At 48.5% G+C, this 18868-nt stretch overlaps 1 protein-coding gene across 2 annotated transcripts in view; it reads right to left on the bottom strand.

The window, feature by feature from the left end:
• Slc6a17 (solute carrier family 6 member 17) overlaps positions 1–18868 on the bottom strand; it is a 47542-nt gene that overhangs the window by 28147 nt on the left and 527 nt on the right. Inside the window, exons 1-2 of one of the 2 annotated variants that reach the window (XM_087897664.1) lie at positions 18678–18804; positions 1791–2163 (exon numbers count right to left, since the gene is read on the bottom strand). In XM_087897664.1, the coding sequence (XP_087753790.1) occupies positions 1791–2076 (286 nt within the window). In that variant the 5' untranslated portion in view covers positions 2077–2163; positions 18678–18804. Of the gene's footprint in view, positions 1–1790; positions 2164–18677; positions 18805–18868 lie in introns of those variants that run through there. The other variant, XM_087897663.1, reaches the window with a different exon arrangement.

Here is an 18868-nt window from a genome sequence, read left to right as displayed (position 1 = left end):
GGGTGTTGTGAAGAAGGAATGAGGTACTTTGAACAGGAAGACTAAGTAAGAATGTTGCTGTATAATCTCAGGAGGTCTGGCTGGCAGAGGTGGGTCCCGGGGTGGTTCTTTGAGAGGAACAGCCTGTCCCTGATTCTGTATTATCCTGTTTCCTGCTACTCTGCCTTGCGATGAGCTCCCCAACGCACTTCCTCTGACACAGACACTCATTCGCATTACCACCTTCACAGGTTGAGCTCCCCAGAAACCCTCAGACAAACTGAGTCCTTCCTCTCTCAAGTTTCTTCTGTTGACTATTTTGTTCCAGTAACAAGAAAAGTAACCGATACAAAGGTGAGGTGTCCCTCTCTGAATGGAGCAGAAATTTTGGGAAAGGCTACAATGGTAGGAACTCGCCCGCAGGAAGAAGCTGAGTCAAAATACCTAGGAAGCTGTAGCCATCCAACAGGCTGGAGTGTGGTGGTCCCAGGGCAGGGGATTCAGGAGCTATGAGGTTCCCTTCATAGCTTTCATAGAAAGGATAGCTTTCTCGGGGACACAGGCGTGGGCCTGGAAATGCGGTTTCTAGCTTTCTGTGTTAGCACTGTCAGCTTCACTATAGCCATGTGAGAAGAGCATCTTGGCTGAGGGATTTCCCGGATCAGACTGGCCTCTGGTCATGTCTTTCTGGGATTTCCTTTATTAGTAATTGATCCAGAAGAGCCCCGCCCACCATAGGCGGCACCATTCCCTAGGAAACTGGTCTGGGCTATAAAAAAAAAGCAAACAAGGAGTCATACTGTGAGCAAGGCAGCAGGTAGTGTTTCTCCATGATTCCTTGAGTTCTTGCTTGATTTCCCTCAATGATGGCCTGTGCCCTCACTGAAGTTGCTTCTAGTTAGTATTTCATCACAGAAGAAACCAAAACATGCGCTGACCACGGTTTTCTTTATTTTCTGTAATTTCCCCATCATTTCAAGCCAGCCTGCCTCTGGAAAATTCTGATAAACTTCCACACTCTGGAGTGACAGCGCCTAGGGATATCTGTCTGCTCTGTGCTTTGTCAACCCCATGACAATTTTATAGGATGCCACGTGCGCAAAAGGAATTTGTATCCAGGTGCAGCGTGAGGATCCCCGAGAGGCAGCCGGCCCATGTGCTGTAATGCGCACAGGCCACACCCACCAGGTGGAATTCCATTAGCATTAAACCTTCATGTCACATGACCTGGGAAAATTATCCAACCTATCTGCGCCTTGGTTTTATAGTCTCTACAGTAAAGACAATGACCTCCTTAAGGTCACTGGGAGGAAAGGATGGGTGACCAGTGTGAAGCTGGTGCTTCAGTTGTTCCAAGATGCTCAAAGAGGAAGAGTTAAGCCATTAAGCGTTTACAACAGCGTTTCCTGTCTCTAAGTGTTTGATAGTAACAGCCAACAGTTGCTCTTTACCGAGGTAGTATATAAAAATCACTTAATCCTTTCAACTATCAAGAGTAGGCAGGAAACACTCTTATGTTCAATTTACAGGGTAAGCACTGACAAACAGAGGTCCAGCAGCTTGTACTAGGGCCCAGGCCTAACTGGCTATGCTAGAATGGGATCTGAACCGTGGCAGTCTGGAGCCACAACCCCATTCTTATCATAACCTCCAGCCTTTTTAGACCTATGAGCCACTGTGTGGCTCTTGTTCCGGAATTCTGCATTCCTATCTCTAAGGACTCCAGGTCTGCCTCAGCAAAGGCGTAGTCCTTTCTACCCCAGCCCAACCCATTTTCCAGGTGCCCTTGATCAATCGTGGGTACCTCTTACCTCCTCCATTTTTCTGGCACAGGTAGGGGAACCTCCAGATGTTGCCAAGCCCCACAGAAAAGCCAATCTGGGCCAGGATGTACTGCAATTTGCTATTCCAAGCCGGCCGGTCCTCTGCATCCAACTCCTCCTCCGCTGCCTTCTGCTTGCCACCTGTCTCGCCGGCCACATTCAGTACACTCTGCTTATAGTCTACAGGCTCCTCGAGGGCCAGCAAGTCAGCCACGGACTCGGTGACATGCTCATTGCTGTGTTCGCGCTGTGTCACCTTGCTGTTCTTCGGCATGGGTGCCACTGGGGCTGTGCAGCCCTGTTCCCCAGCACACAGAGAAGGTGGGCTTCGGCTCCCGTCAGCGATTTCTCATCCAAAGGCCTGTGAAAGCAGACAAGCAGTGGAGAATTGGTGGTCAATGCCAGAAATAGGGAACCTGAAGTAGACAGACAGAACCCAAATCAAGTCCTGGGATATATCCCATACTGGCCCCGAGTTTCCAAGTGTTGAGCTCAACTTTGTCCCCACCAGGATGCTCACTGGGGAGCTATTTTCCCATAGGTGTTGCCTGGGTATCACTAGAAGGTGCTAGAAACCTAATGGGGCAAAACCTGCAAAACCCAAATACAAGTCCTCTACCATGACCTTCATCTTTTATCATCATAGCCTAGAGTGGTCAAGACTCTGGAGATGCCCATACTCTTCCCCTTCTGAGGTAGTGTGGTTGTGACTTACACCTACCTCTGTTGTGTTCTACTTAGCCAAAACCACTTGTTGGGACCCTGGGGTGGTAGTTAATTTCAACTATTAACTTGCTGAATTAAGGAACACCTTTGGGTATTTTAAGAGGGTGTTTCCAGAGAGGATGAAGCCAGGGGGTACTAGGCACCCTGAATGTGTGCCATACCACCCCATTGGCTGAGGTCCCAGATGGAGTAAAAAGGGTAAAAGAGAGCCAATAAGTCAGCCTTCCCTTTCCGAGCTTCTGAGTCTGTGCAGATAGGAGCAAGCAGTCTCATGTGCCCACCTGCCACTGCCCTCACCACCATGCTTTTGTAGTTTTAATGTAATTGGTCCTGTAAGCTCCATAGGGAGGAGCATTATTAGGCTGCATGGCCTTGTTGGAGTAGGTATGCCCATGTTGGAGGAAGTGTGTCATTGTAACGGTAAGCTTTGAGGTCTCATATATGCTCAAGCCATGCCCAGTGACTCAGACCACTTCCTGTTGTCTGCAGGTCAAGATGTATGACCCTCAGCTCCTTCTATGTCTGCCTACATGCCGCCATGCCACTCCATGATGATAACAGACTAAACCTCTGCAAATGCAAGCCACCTTAATTCAATGCCTTTTCTTTATAAGAGCTGCTGTGGTTATGGTCTCTTCACAGCAATAGGAATCCTAAGTAAGACAAAGGCCTTCTTCTGTTAAGTTGCTTCTTGTCAGATCTTTGGCTACAGCCATGAGAAAATAATACACATAGAAACTCAGTGTCTGATTTCTCTAAACTCTTCCCTTTCAAAACATAATCCATGGGCCAAGGAGTCACCAGGAGTTTGGTAGAAATGAGAGCCTCTCTAGGATTCAGAAGGCTCCCTGAGTCTCACTATGGGGCTCCTGGACGGTAGCTACCGGGTTCCTCTCATTTCCCTGGCAGGAAAGGTGCCCAGGCTCAGCTATGGATTCTGGCATCAGAGCCCTAGAAATGTTCGCTTGATGCCAACAAATCCTGGGTCATTGCTCAGCACTGACATTATCTGAGGGCCACTGCAGCCAAGAGCTGGTTCTCCATCCTTCAAGCGACAGCTTTATGGCAGATAACGTCTGCACAACACGGGCGGGGGTGGCAAAGCCCTCCCCCCTCTGCCTCCCCGCATTTGTCTTTTACACTTTCCCTTACAGAAAGAAAGCACCAAGAAAACGAGTGCTTTGAAGAATCCAGCGCTCTGTTATATTTCAAGGCACCTCCTCATTAAGGAGAGGCTGGAGAATTTAAAATAAAACACACACACACACACACACCAGCCTACCGTTGCCCTGCATCTTTCTAGGGATGTAAATTAGCCAGCTCTGTAATTACTTTATTAAGGGAACAAGCTGTCTCTGGAAGCCAGGCTTACTATTCTTCTCATGTGTCTGTGCCCCCCTGAAAAGCACAGGCAAGGTCACTGTGCGGCAGAAGGGCACAAGGGATTCTTTCTTCTGGGGTTGATACAACCCTTCCTGGCTAACTCCAGCCAGGACCTGCTGCATGTGTGATAAACCTATGAGGCCCATATGATGATTGGGGTGGGGGCATCCATGCTAGTCTGTGAGACTGGCTAGCTCTCCCCAGGCCAGGCTGTGGAGCACATCAGAAGGTGACACCAACCTGCTCTCTTTGTTCAAGAACAGCAGTGAATTTTTGCAACTGCCCTCTCCACCCCAGGAACAGGACATCAAGGTCTTGGGCTTTGGAGGAACTGGGGCAGAGTCAGCCTCAAAATTCCCAATAAGACATTTTGTTGAGATTCCACAGTGAGCTAGCTGAATATTCCATTGCATCCTGGAAGGTGCCCCAAGTTGGTATAGTGGGCTAGTTGAAAATCGCAATGTGTCTCTCTCTTCTATGGCTTGCCTCACAGGACAGGATAGGCCCTGGGGAGACAGGCCAAGAAATTTGTGCCCCACTTTTCATGGGTGTCCTCTGCAGCATGAGAGAGCACCGAGGTAACCAAGCTGAGACTTCCGTGTCCCTTTTCCACACCCCTAAAGGGTGACCAAGGTGGCACTTGCATGTCTGTAGGCTCTTCAGCCCTCAGGACTCTCTTCCCCGCTGCCACATAGTCCATGCTACACAGTAAAGAGAACTACAGAAGTTATGTCCTAGGGAGGCCTGTGTTTGGACCTGGAAAATCAAGGCGAGTGCCCCCATGGACCCCACGGCACTCAACTGGAGGAAGCCTTGTCTGGGAACTTGCTCCTCCCCTGCAACTAACCTTGAAAGCTTTTACTGCAGATTGGAGCCAGGGATACTGGCTGAGGGGGTCTGGAGATTGCAATCTGGGATGCCTTGGCTTACAATTTCCTCCAGTTATCTTTCTCACATAGGATTTCATGGGATGTTCTGCAGTGCATTAGGTCTGATCATTAGGCTCGAAGTGGAAAAAGCCAGGGGAGATCCCCACCATCTGCAGAATCCGTCTCGATGCTAACCAGCTAGAGCACGTTTCCCCTAAACACCTGGAGAGTAGCAGCTCTAGTCGCTAATGCGGGGGGGGGGGGGATGTGATGCTGCAGTGAGCAAGACAGACCCCCTTTCTTTCGGAGAGCCAGGTACTAAAGAAATAAATATCAAATGTAATGGCCAGGGGTGATGTGCGCTGCAAAGAGAAACAGCATGGGCAGAATGGCACCACCTGCCTTCATGCTGGGGAGGAAAGAAGTCAGGAAGGGCATCATCTGGAGCAGAGGCCCAAATGACAGGAGAGCGCACCAGCAGAGATGAATCACACACACACACACACACACACACACACACACACACACACACAAAAGCGTGTACGCGCACACATGCACACACACTCACTCATGTACGTACATACGTGCGCATGCCCACACACACTTATGAAAGGAAGCCCTGTGAGTAATTCAAGAACAGCAGTGTGATCCAAATGGCCAGGGCGAGGAGGGAGAGCAGGGAAGGCATGATGGGGAGTAAGGACTTGGACGGGCATTCTCCATGAGGTGTTGACCACACACTAGCTGTGTGCTCCTGGGAAAGACCCATTAGTTACCCAAGGGCCAATTCCCTCCTGATGAAAATGGCTCTATTTAATGACAGGCTCCCTCTCCCAGAAAGCTGGAACACATGGCTGGAAGTGCCCAGCACAGAGCTAGGGCCCAGCCACCGACAGCTACAGTCTGAAGGCCTGGCAGTATTCATCTTTGTACGTTAAACTATGTAAGATCTCATTTGTATTTGCTTACATGATTCCCCTCTTTCTCCTCAGAAGGAACCAGAGTGGCGCATGCCTTGAATCCCAACACTCAGGAGGCAGAGTCAAATGGATCTCTCTGAGTCTCAGGCCAGCCTGGCCTACAAAGCAAGTTTCAGGATAGCCAGGGCTACACAGAGAAACCCTGCCTCAAAAAAAAAAAAGTAAGAAAGAAAGAACCAGAGTGAGCAGAGGTGTGCGAGGTGGCAGGTGGTTGAAATGGCCCCCTTTTCGTCTTTTGTGTTGCTGATGGTCCAACCCAGGGCCTTGTGCGCAGTGAGTGCTGCTGAGCTACATCCACACCCCAGAAATGCTCATTCTTCATAGCAAGAATGAGGCCCTCCTAGGGCTTCTCACCAGCACCCCACTCATCACACCCTAGAACCCAAAAGAGCCAAGTAAATACCATCAGCTCCAGGTGGTTTGGATCCAAAACCTCAGCAACATTATTTATAAAAGATAAGTATTATTAATAAAAAATAGCTCATATATAGCATTTGTGATCATTTGAAGCCATTTTAAAAAACATATCATGCTGGTGTAGCATGGGTATCGATTATGCTGGGCTTGGGTTCAAATCCCTGCCTCACTGGGTATCAACTGCCCAGGTTTCTGTTTCCTCATCTGTCACAGGTGTATTCTAAAGTGTCCCTCACAGCTCTGAGAATTGTCATGCAGGACAGCAGCCACAGACTCAAAGAGGTTCTCACAAATGCTTCTCTCCATGGGCTCTCGTTTGCACTCCACTCCAGCTCAGGGAAGCGAGCAGTAAACTACACGCATGTCATTTACACCCAGAAAAGGGCCACACCTCACAGGTCTACTCCTCGACCTGTTCATTCTCCAGGCTATTCACCATCCTTGACATGTTTTAATTTTTTATTGCATTTATTTATTTGTGTGTGTTGTAGAATATTATTTTAAAATGTGTTACTTTTGTTTATGCTGTGAAACATTTGTTTTAAGGGTGCAAAGATGTGTTGCATTCTTTTATGTTGAATTTGTTTAACTCTGTGAAGCTGTGATTCTTTGTCTAAAACACATGATGGTCTAATAAAGAGATGAACAGCCAATGATAAGGCAGGAGAAAGGATAGGTGGGGTGGCAGGCAGAGAGAATAAATAGAAGGATAAATCTGGGTGGAGAAGAAGAAAGGGTAAGAGAACAAGAAGGAGCAAGATAGAACAAGGAGAGGAGGCCAGCAGCAGACAGCCACCAGTTACACAGCAAGTCACGGACAAAGAAGTAAAGAAAGGCATACAGAAATAGAGAAAGATAAAAGCCTAGAGGCAAAAAATAGAATGATTTAAGATAAGAAAAGCTGGCTAGAAATGAGGCAAGCTAAGGCCGAGAAGTTATAAGAAAGAATAAGACTCCATGTGTAATTTATTTGGGAGCCAAAAGAGTAAAGAACCAAAGAATAAAACAAACAAACAAACAAACAAAAGTTCCAACATTTTGGCGTTCTAATGTGGGACTAGAGTGAAAAAAAATCCAACAACATGTGTATAGTATAAGTTTCTGTCCCTCCAGGTCCCTCAGCCATTCAGTCCCAAAGAAACACACAGAGGCTTATATTAATTATAAACTGTTTGACCTATTAGATCAGGCTTATTATTAACTAACTCTTACAACTTAAATTAACCCTTAATTCTTGTCTAAGTTTAGCCATGTGGCTTGGTACCTTTTCTCACTGCAGCATTCTCATCTTGCTTTTTCTGTATCTGGCTGATGACTGACTCTGTCTTGTCTCTTCCCAGAATTCTCTAGCCTCACCTATACTTCCTGCCTGGCTACTGGCCAATCAGCATTTTATTAAACCAATGCAAGTGACAAATCTTTACAGTGTACAAGAGCATTATCCCACAGCACACGTGTGTGTGTATATATCTATATATATATGCATGCCACAGCACACACACACACGAAGATCAAAGAACAATTTGTGGGAATTGATGCTCTCCTTCCACCATGTGAGTGGATTGAACCCAAGTCTTCAAGCTTGGCAACTTCAAAACTTGGCAACAGTTTTCTTTACCTTCTAGACCATCTCAGAAGTCCTATAGAGTTTCTTTAGAAGGAAAGTGGTACCAGCAGCTTGAAATGACATTTCTTATCCCAAGCCCTCACACCCACCCGCAAGCCTGGAGACCATGCACTGGCTTGGTCTATGGCTAAATGCCAGATTTCAGATCAGGGTGTGGGGATCTACAGTTACCTAGCCAATGGCCCTAAAACAGCCTTGGATAAACACCACAATGCTAGAACCCCAAGAGGGCAACCTCTCTCTGCTCTGCCTTTACATCCCTTAGGACCAGCCATGAGTCAGATATGTAGCCAGCACCCTAACTTCACAGGACCTCAGTTTCCCTGTGTGCAAGAATCAGGAATCTGTGCAACCTTCCAGCATATATCCAGAGTGCTGTTCCTGAAGGTGGGTATGAGCAAAACATGATCACCCAGGCACTGAGTGTACCAGGCTCTGCAGTCTGTCTGTCTTGCCCCTCTCCACTGGCTGAGATCCTGCTGGGGTGTAGTAAGGAGGTGTTGACAATCAACCTCACCATACTCCAGTTATCCCCCTGTAGTAGCTGGGGTAGGCTGTAATTTCTTTCATGAGCAGCACATCAGACGGCGAAGTTGCACAGTACTCTGAAAGGAACGCCTCAATGACTTAAAGCACAACACAGAGGGGCTCGAGAGCAGAGCAAGTCTTCAGCGCCAGCTAGTCACTTAGCAACCCGTGTGGCTCTGCGCTCAGAATAGCTCATGCGAAAAAAGCAGGACTGAGCAGTGAACTGTGAATCTTCTTTAAAGGAGAGGGGGAAAAAATATAGTGAGACTAGGAGGCAGACAGGTAGGAATATCTCCTGCCAGGGCTCTAATGGCTCCACAACAAATGTTCAGGCATAACACCTTGGTAATCAGCCATGGGCAGGGCAAGACTGTTCTCACCCTGTGAGCAGCGCCACACCCAGAGCCCCCTACCCCAACGCCATTGAATACAGAAAAAAAAAGGCTCTTCTGGAATGCTAGATTAGCTCCTCTGGATCTGGGGTGTCTCTTGTTCAGAAAGGTTGGACCAGGTCATTGAAAACATAAGCTCCCCAGAGAAGCAGGGTGAACACAATGCCATTTTTGGGAAAGCAGGCAGTTCGCCCAACTATTCACACTACAGTGCACACATTTTCCAGTCTGGGATGTGCCCAGTTCTGCTCTCTAAAGTTTATGGCTCTGGAAAGCATCCTGTGACCCAGTCATTCTGAAGAAAAACCACGGAGGCAGACGCTAAGCGGGAATTGAGAACTCTACCCTTTGGGCCTCGAGGCCAAGGTCCAGCTCAGTAATATCTGGCAGTGAAAAAGAAAATGTGGCTAGACCCCTTCCCCTCAGAGAATGCTTAGTGGCTTCCTGAGCTCCATGTGACAAGGACTTATGACCTCAGTTTTCCTAATTACCTCAGTGCCTCTGGGCTTCCACACAGCTCAACACAGGCTGGACTGCTATCAGAGGCACAAACTGTCCTCCAAATTATTTTTAGTTCTTTTCTCCAAATTTCTGAGTCACCAAAGGTAAGCTGATACGCCCTGCATGGTTTTGAGGCAGCTTTCCTTGGACTTCCTCTCCCAGGACACACCTGCAGGGACCCCCAGCCCCATTTCGAATTCCTCTTTCTCTCACTCCATCCAATTGTCATGAAGTCTTGCAGGAGTGTCCATCTCTGTCCTGACCCCACCACCCTGTTCCGCTTCAAGCCCTTTGTTTGCTTAGAAGCCTTTACGTTTTTGTTTATATATACACATACATACATATATGTCTGTGTTAGTGTGTATGCTTGTGTATGTGTGCATGCACATGCAGGTCTGAGGACAACTTGTGGGAGTTGGTGCTCTCTGTCCACCACAGTACTTAGCAGCAAATAACTGTCCCCACTAAGCCATCTTGCTGACTCTTACACGTGACCTTCAGAAGCAACTGCTAGAAATACCATGTCAGCCAGATTCACTGTCCTCTAAAGAGAACCCATAGCCCTTCTTTTTCTTTTCTTTTTCTTTGTTTTAGTTTTGTTTTATCTTTGAGACAGGGTTTCTCTGTGTAGCCCTGGCTATCTTGGAACTTTCTTTGTTGACCAGGCTGGTCTCAAACTCACAGAGATCCATTTGCTTCTGCCTCCTAAGTGTCGGGATTAAAGGTGTGCCCACCATGCCCAGCTCTATAGCCCTTTTTAAGTCATTTGATTTCTTCCATGTCCACATAAATGTTGTCCTTCAATTCCCCTACAGCAACCCTTCATGTTCTCAACCTCCAGAAGCCTTTTAGGTCTACCTCTTCCCCTTACCGTAGTAACACCTTCTATAACTCTTCGAGTAAGCACAATTGTGCTTCCTCTTCCCTTCTCCGCGTACTCTGTGACACTACCTTGGCTCCTGGGGTAGTCAGCTATTCACATGGCCCATTCCTTTTCCAAACAGGACATTCCTCGAGGCAGGAACCAAGGGGTCAGCTTTTTGTCCACCTTCCTTACTTCTTGTGCAGCTACCGCCTGTTATACACAGGCTGCCCAGAAACATTTCCAGGGGTGAAGCATGGACTTCCTTTCCCACCCTCCAAGAACAACCTTCTTTCCATGTTGAAATTTCAACCAGTGCCTTTAAAACAAAGAGGAAGAGTGAAGAAGGAGCAGAGCTGACCAGGGAGACACCAAGCAGGACCAGAAGACTGCAGGGACCTGCCAGAGTAGTCACCAAAGGCAGCTCTCTGAGCATGTGGGAAGGACCCAGCACATAGAAGCCAGGTTTCTGTTTCTTATTCATCTGTAAAACAGAGGGCACCACTTACCTACCAACTGCATCTGGCTACCACATGGGCAGCAGGAAAAGGAGCAGAAACTCCTTGAGGAATCAAACACAAGAAATGGTGATTGTCTGATCATTCATTTCTCCAGCTTGTGGGGTTTGTATTTTGGTCTCCTATTTGGCAAGACTAAATTCTGATGTTTTTTTCTATCCACGCATGCTCAATAAATATGCTATGAAAAAAATGAACCTGCATATTGAAGGCCCCTTAATTTTTTCCAGTCTGAGTTTAGTTTCCTAGTATAGATATTTTTCCATTTTCTGATGCAATATTCTGATGTCATGCCCCAAGGATGTCCTCCGGTGGTAGTTTAAAATCTGAGGTGCACCAGAAAGCCTGACCATGATCACTGGCTTTTTCCTCTTTCAGAGGAGCCAGTATTTATATTCCACCTTCACTACCTCACAAATAGGATTCATCTTCATCTCAGGAGTGAGTGTGGATAGGCACCATGTGCCAGGGGGCTGTGGGGGGATGGGTCCCAACAACAAATGCGGCCAAGGAATCGATTGTAACTTCTGCGATGCCCCTCATCACATTCCTGTCATATCTGCTGGATGTGTTCTGTGTGGCTAATATTTTGTTTTCTTAGTCAAGACAGAAAAGAGGCAGGAAAAGAGGCAGATGGTCCAGAGGGGGAGGAACTGGCACTGGAGAACGTGGGCGTGGTCAGCGCAAATAAGATCGTTCGGTTCTGTTTACCATTTCACATGAGGGGGAAATGCATGCTCAGTATGTAAGATGGGCAGCACTGTGCCTCTGCATGAGTCCACTCTGATGGAATTAGGTGCTGAGTTCTTTTCTGGGGGCTTCTGGAAGCACGGCAGGGTGTAGCCATACGATGACAGCTACGGTGCACAGGTCACACGGCTTCAGTTCTGCCGCTGTGCAAGCCACGGTGCTAACACCCCTCACTCACTGTCCCTCCTTAATCCCTCCATAATTCTAACAGGAAAATGCCACTGGTGTTCACATTTTGCCAGTGAAGAAGTGCAGGCTATGAGGAATGGCCTATGTTTCACAGAGCTCAAGAGTCTTTGATCTTGGGCCAAGGGAAGTAGGTCACCCCTGCCACACACCAGCTGCCATTTTGAAATGGACATTGATTACACACTATGGACTGCTTTTAGATGTATCAGTGAGCATAAACATGCACTTTGGAACGGATGGAATAGAGCAACTAGTGCATGTCCAGAAAGTGGAGGCCACTGACCTGCACTGCCATAGTCTGACTCCAGGGTCTGACTCTAGCCCGGCTGCCAGCATAGGAAGACATGGGGTTAGAGGCAGGTAAGCTTGACTATGTGTCCTGCTCTGCCATCTACCAGCAGTGAGTCTCTGGGAAAGTATGTAGCCTCTTTTGATCCTACATCCTCTACCTGGAAAGGTGGGAATGAAAACTGATCCACGTGTATAAAAACAGAAGGACTGTGGTCAACTGAGCCCCTACCCTACAAAAGCCAATACTGGCTGCCGCCTTTAGTACAGAAAATGTAGGAATTTGGCTCAATCCACAGGAACATTCACCTGCGATCCTATGATGCCCTGAAATAAATGTGGAACAGGCACACAGGGGCCCACAGACATGGTGAGCTGCTGGGGACATGCAAGTTCTCATTACTAAAATGACTTCCCTCTGTCCTCTTGGGCTGGAGGAGTGGAGCCCAGAGTTCTGTAAGTTAGAGGCACTACTGAACATACATTCTCAATTTTTTTGTTTTCTTTGTTTCCTTTATTTCTTTCAATAAGTATACACTATGTGTCAGACCCTGTTCTGCGACAGCAGAGAACAGAGGAAATTATGTTCCTGCCCTGTGAGATTTATATTCTCATACTGGGAGGCAAATAAATACACGATACATAATGCAACGTATGAGAAAATAGAGTTGGGGCAGGGATGCTATGAGATACAGAGGCGTTAAGATAGCACACTCAGATAAGATAACACAAGGGCCTAAATGGAGAGAGAACGAGCCATTCTGATATCCTGGGAATGCATTCAGGAGAGAGGAACCAGAAGGCACAAAGGCTCTGAGATGGGACCAGGGTGTTTGGCGGATGTAAACAACAGAAAGCTTCATGACCAAAGCACCCTGAGTAAGGGAAGTTGGGAGGGGCTGAAGCAGGAAGATGGGGACTGTCTAGAGAAGGCAGGACCCACAGTCATGGGAAACAGTCTGGGATTTCTTTGAGGCTGGAAGAAAGGTCTCGGAGATTTGTGTGTTGAGACAGGATCTGACAGGGATGTTTCAGAAGGATCAATAGCTGCTTGTAACTCAACAACTGGAGAAACTGGGAAGGTAGATGGAAGATGTCATAACCTGGACCAAGCTGTTGCAAGAGGCATAAATTTGAAGAGAGAAACACAGGAAGCCAGGTTGGTGAAGGAAACTCCAGGCCCCAGACATGAGATTCATGTATACACCAAATTTAAGAACGAAAAAGGTTAAAATTAGATATGAAAACAAAAGTGACTAGCTGAAGGCCTTGATCTCTTCTTTCCCTACCCATGGGGACTCAGGATGGTGGCAGACGGGTCTCCTCGCATCTGCCCGAATCTTCTGACCTGGATTTTCTTAAACTCGTTATTTTCTCTGGTTTCAAAGACATACAGAAGGATCAGAGTGTCCAATTACCTGAGTTAGCCAGCAGAGTTCTGAAGAGCACTTGAAGCAATAGTAATCAGAAACCCTTAATTACAGTCCCCACATGGCGTCTCCTTCCTGGGAACAAGAAGAGTTGGATCTCTTTCCTTAGCTCGCTGTGCAGCTTGGTGGACAGCTGGGCAAGAAAGTGTTCCTTCCTGGGGACAAGGCACAGCGAAGACCTACTATGCTCACAATGACAAGGAAAGCACCACCATCGTTTGATAGAAGATTCTGAGGCGGAGAAACTCTAACCATCGTGTATGCGGTTACACAGCCATTAAGTGCAAGAGCTGAGCTTTAAACAGCGATCTACCAAGCTCTGTAGTGAAGACTCCTTCTCACGTGCTAGTGTTTCCCAACTGTTTACAAATCAGGGTACTCAGAAAAATTAATACGGGTCTGGAATATTGTGGAAAATGAAGGAGGCTTCACAACTCTGGGCCATCCCCAAGTGAGTCCCAGAGAGATGGGCATCGTGGTTTCTGGATCATAGGCACCATCTAGCAACTTTTGGGAAGACCTGTAGTGTGTCCTGCAGCCGTACAGAACGGGGCACCGCCACAGGTCAAGTGGAACAACTTCATGGACCATGTCCTCTCCCTGAGGTCAAGAGCTTCCTTACTCCCTTGGGTCCTTCTCTGAAACTAACAGCATACTACTCTTGGGTCAAGCAGAGTCTTCCTGGCTGTTATAAGGAAGTCCCAGATTACCAGTAGGCAGCTGGCTTCCGGGTGTGGCAGGACCGTGGACAGCGCCCACCAGCCATTCTGGGAACCAGTCCAACTGCTCAGCAGGAGAAGGCCAGCTCCCCTTCCTTTAGATCCCACAAGAAGAGGTAGTCTAAATCCTCACTGGCTTCCCATCTGGCAGCACCTGCTGGGACCACCCTACTGGGTGACAGTCACATCTTTTGTGAGCAGCCCTTCTGCTCTGCTTGCAGCCCCTGTGGGTCATTAAACCACAGGCGTCTCCAGTCGTAGAGAGAACAATATAATTGACAGGGTTTTGGGAGAATGGACCAGTGAATTCTATTTGTGAACAAAAGAATAGGTGTTGAATTCGTAGCGCATAAGAAATTCTAGCTAAACCAATGAGTATAAATGACGGAGTGGGGTGAGGCGACCTGCTCTCTCCAGATAAACTGCTGGGTAAGCTCGAAAGCGTCCTGCTAGGGCCTAGAGCTGGGGTTCCTCTGGCCCTTCGTAGGCCTCACTCCCATCCCACAAGAACTACAGAAGAAAGGGGTCTTTACACCTCAACTCCAAGTTGTGGACAGAGGCAGCCTAAGACGCACTGGACCCAGAACCGTTCTCCAACAAAACCTACCTGATACTGAGATAAGAATACCTTCATGACTCAGTAATAATTCATACTGCCTCTGAGCCTATGTTCTCACATAGGAGCTTCCTGTGCACAGTGATATTTGGTTATGTGTTTTTAAATAGCTGAATTTGCACATGGATGAACACCTTGGTATTAAAAAAGAAAACTACTCATGAAAAGAGGAGAGAAAGAACGATTATCAGCAGAGGGCATCACCACAAAATGGCTGCCCCCGAAGCAAAGGTTTCTGGATAACGTCTGTCTGCTGGGGCAGGGTACCATTAATGCTTACATTTCAGTTATCCATCCTTATTTACAGGAGCTTCCCCTTCAAGGTCTCTGTCTGGTGGTTTGGGGGTGGGAGGCAGGCTAGAACAATACAGACCTCTTCCTCTGGGAAAGACAGACAGGCAAGAGGAACCACATGCCAGTCGCCCCAGAACAGCCCAGGAAACAGGGGTAGAGGCCTGAGAAGAGGTGAGTCTCCATGGAATGCGAGACCAGGAAGCAAGCGGCACCCCCTTCACCAGCCCCTGCCAGCAGCAACGATAAATAACAGTGCTGTGCCAGCAGCTTGGCTCTGGGGTCTGGGCCTCATCAGAGACTGTAAATCCCTGGCACACACTGTCCAACAGGGAAACCTGACACACCAGAGCTCCCAGCAGCGCCTGGCTGTCCTTGATTCTGCGGATGCAGAGATTCTCAGGGCAGCATCCGACCTGCTCCGCCTCATCCTTCCCGGCTCCAGGCACCAGCCCTGAGTGGACACACTTCAAGGGAGTGAGATCTGGGGCTGTCCAGTCAGGAAGAGATAGACAGGACCAAGACAGAGCCTAAGGTCTTCTTCTGGACTCTGACTCTCCTGGAACCAAATGTCATAGCTCTTAAACCTTGGCAATAGGGGTCTGGTCATTTTATACCAGTTTCCCACTGGCAGAAATCTGATTCTTCTTTCCCTTGGGTACTAGTTGGATGATCAGAGCCCACAGATTTTAATAAAGCTTCATTTTGATAAATGCCTACGCTGTTGGCCACACTCATTAAGAACTTGCTATTGGAAACACATCACAAAGTGGTTAAGAGCCTGGAATTTGGAGTCTGACAGAAGCAAGTGCCAAGTCTCAGGTTGCCACTCACTAATCTGAATGACCTTGAGCAAATTAGTTAACCTCTCTGAACCTCAAAATCCACATCTATAAACTACAGACAGCAATATCCATCTCCTGGGACCGTGGAGATGATGGAAGAAGATGGCCCTATAAATACTCAGCCCAGCACAGAGGCCTCAATAAAAAAAACTGGGTATTAGCTGTGCATGCCAGCCACGGCACCAAGTGCTGCAGTCCAGAGCTGCGTTTTCCCCTGCTAAAAGCTTGCGTGTCCAACTACACACTTGCAATCCTAGCACTTGGGAGGCAGAAGGGTCAGGAGTTCAAGGTCATTCTCAGCTACAGGGTGGGCTACCTGAGACACTATCTGAGTGGGAAAAGGTAGGGGAGAGAAGAATGGAGAGAGAGAAGGGGAGGAGAGGTACCAGAAGGGCTTGGAATGCAGGGGGCATTTCCCTCAGAGCACTGCCTCACTGTGCCTGGGATAGTGTACCAGCAATCCAGGATTATGCTTCTGACCTCTAGCAGCCTAGGACGCTCCTCAGAGGAGGCTGGCACAGGGTCTGGGGTGCAAGGGTTTTGTTTCGTTTCCCACCCTGGTTCTCAGATGTTTGGCTGTCAAGATTTCTTGCAGCATAGCCTGGAAGTCAGTGATAAGTTAGACTTTGTCTGTGGGGGAAGGGAAGCGTCCAATCCACTTTCTTTTTAAAACTCTTCTGCTGCTTATCTGAGCGGTTTTAGACGGATTAATGATGAATCGTCCTACTGCAGCAGAATTGGACAGGAGAACCCGAGGGGCGGGAGAGCACCAAGCAGGAGGATGCTGCTCTGGAGTCCTCGCGCCTGTTTCTATTGGTCATGGAATAGGTGTCCAGACAAAATAGGGAAGGCATTGACTTCAAAGTGGACAGACAATGTCAACTCTCTCTCTCCCAGTAGCCAACTGTAGTTCCACGGGTCAGCTCCGACTTTTTCTTGCTACCTTGAGGAAATCTTGATTTTTGAAGTGAATGCATCTTAGGTCAGCCTTAGATCTAGACCCTTTATAAGGGGAGGACAAGAAGTCCGGATCCCTCAGAAAAGCAGGAGACCCATTCTTCTCCTTCCTTTTCAGGAAAAGGCCAACATCAGCTCTACTGAGCATTTCTTTTGAAGCTTCCAGATCTGTTATAGATAGGGCAGGTGAGTAGGGGAGATGGCAAGACCCATTCAAGGAGAAAGAACCCCTGAAATCTACTCAGCAAGTACCCCAGCTTGGGGACAGGCCACAGTCATAAACAATACCAGCCAGTCCAGGTCTCTCTGTTGGAGCCATTTAGGAGCTGTTGTAAATGGCCACACTACTTATCTCACACTAGCCTGGTTCTCATCGCAGCTTTCCCATCCAGGGGAGACTTAAAAACAGGTTCACTTCAAGCTGAGCTGTGGGTTCAGTCATACAGGATCTGGCCACCTTCATACACCCCCCCCCACACACACATGCTCAGGAGCACAGCATCGAGAGGTGGAAATCATCTCTGGTTGAGATCCACAGCAGAAGAGGTGGGAACCCAATATCTGGCAGCACCTGCTATGTCTAGCACCGGTCACAGAGTGAGACTGGGTAAAGTGGTACCACCAGCATCCTCCTTAACAACTGTGGAAACAGATGCTCTGTGATGCAGTGACTGGCCAGACCGTGACAATAAACACAGTGCCTCCTCTGCAGCCTGACTCTGCTGGCCACCCCCATGAGGACAGAGTTCAACAGGCCCATGTTAACAGCAGGCAAACTGAGATCTACTCTGAAGATTCATCCACCCCTAAGTCACTTGGCGCTCAAGCCAGTCTCCTCACGAGTGCTGCTAAAGAATTGCACTGATCCCACAAACAGCTGACACACGACTCTGTGACTCAGGCTAAGCAAACTCCGATCAGCTGGTGGGCACGATTCACCTCCTGCACTGAGTCACTGAAGGCTAAGCTGCAGAAATCCTCTATTCAACTCAACCACCTACTTGGCCACAGCTGCTCCATTAGAGAAAAAGTCCGTAGCCAAGGGCAGCCAGGTGTGACCCGAAAGTCCTTCCTTCCAGGAGATGGATCTACTTTACTGGATATGATACAATGTGAGAAGCGAAGACGGCACAAGATGCTTATGAAACACAGTTTGAAACCCACCAAAGTTTGACGGATACTATTGAGCCATTCCAGGATTTTTCCCAGTCCCCGGAAGTTCTTGTTAACAGCGGCAATGGGGATCTTTCTTCTTCATCCCCATAGCTCCAACCCAACCCAACCCAACTTGCCTCTTCTTCACAGCTAAACTGCCGCCCAAAGTAGCTCTACTTAAAAATCTCCTTATTCATATGGCCCATTAAACTATTTCTAAAGAGGGGGAGCAGAAGGATGGGAGAAAGGGACAGAGGAAAAGAAGGGAGGAGGGACGGGGGGGGGGAGGCCGAGGGAGGGAGGGTGGGAAGAGGGACGGAGGGAAATTTTCAAAGAATAAAGTCCACTTGAGAGCAACTGGATCGGAGTACCCTCAGAACTTCTGAACTTGAACCCCTGACAGAGCTGAAGAGATAGCTGGGCTGCCTTCCAAGGCGGCCGCGCCCCTGGGGGAGCAGCCTTGGCATACTGAGAACATCCCTTCAAAGCACCGTCTGCACAGGTATAAATGTGGCGGAGGCCTCTCTCCCGACAGCAGGCCCCTCTAGACTGTGGCCCCCAGTGCACGCCTCCTATCTCTATCCATCGGTCCCCAGATGCGCTTTCCTCGGGGGAGGAAGAAGCTCTTCCATTCTAACTCCAAATTCACTGAGGAGCAGCCCCGGAACTGGAAATTAAATATTTATCTCGGCACGAACGTACTGCTTCTCTAGCCAATGTTACCGTCAAGGTCACGGGCCCGAGACCGAGTGGCTGGGGCTGGGGTCCCCAGCTGTGCCGGAGCCTCCTGGTGGAGCTGCGCCCTGGGCGCACTCCAGGCACAAGGACCCACCGAGCTGGCCTCGCTGGTCCTCCGCTGGTGCTCGCCTCTGCAGCTGTCCTGTTACCTCCGGAGTTCTGGGGCATCCTGAGCTCCAGAAGCTGAAGCCCAAGTCCAACCTGTGCAGGAGCTGCTGAGTACCCTTGCCGCGCCAGATCACCGCCGCCCCGGGGCTCTGTCGCCAGGCAACGGCGGCTGGAGCG

This window comes from Myodes glareolus, chromosome 17 (genome assembly GCF_982192425.1).
Source record: "Myodes glareolus chromosome 17, mMyoGla1.1, whole genome shotgun sequence".
Classification (NCBI taxonomy): domain Eukaryota; kingdom Metazoa; phylum Chordata; class Mammalia; order Rodentia; family Cricetidae; genus Myodes; species Myodes glareolus.
Note: the sequence above shows the minus strand (reverse complement) of the source record. Positions and strands in the feature narration are given on the sequence as shown.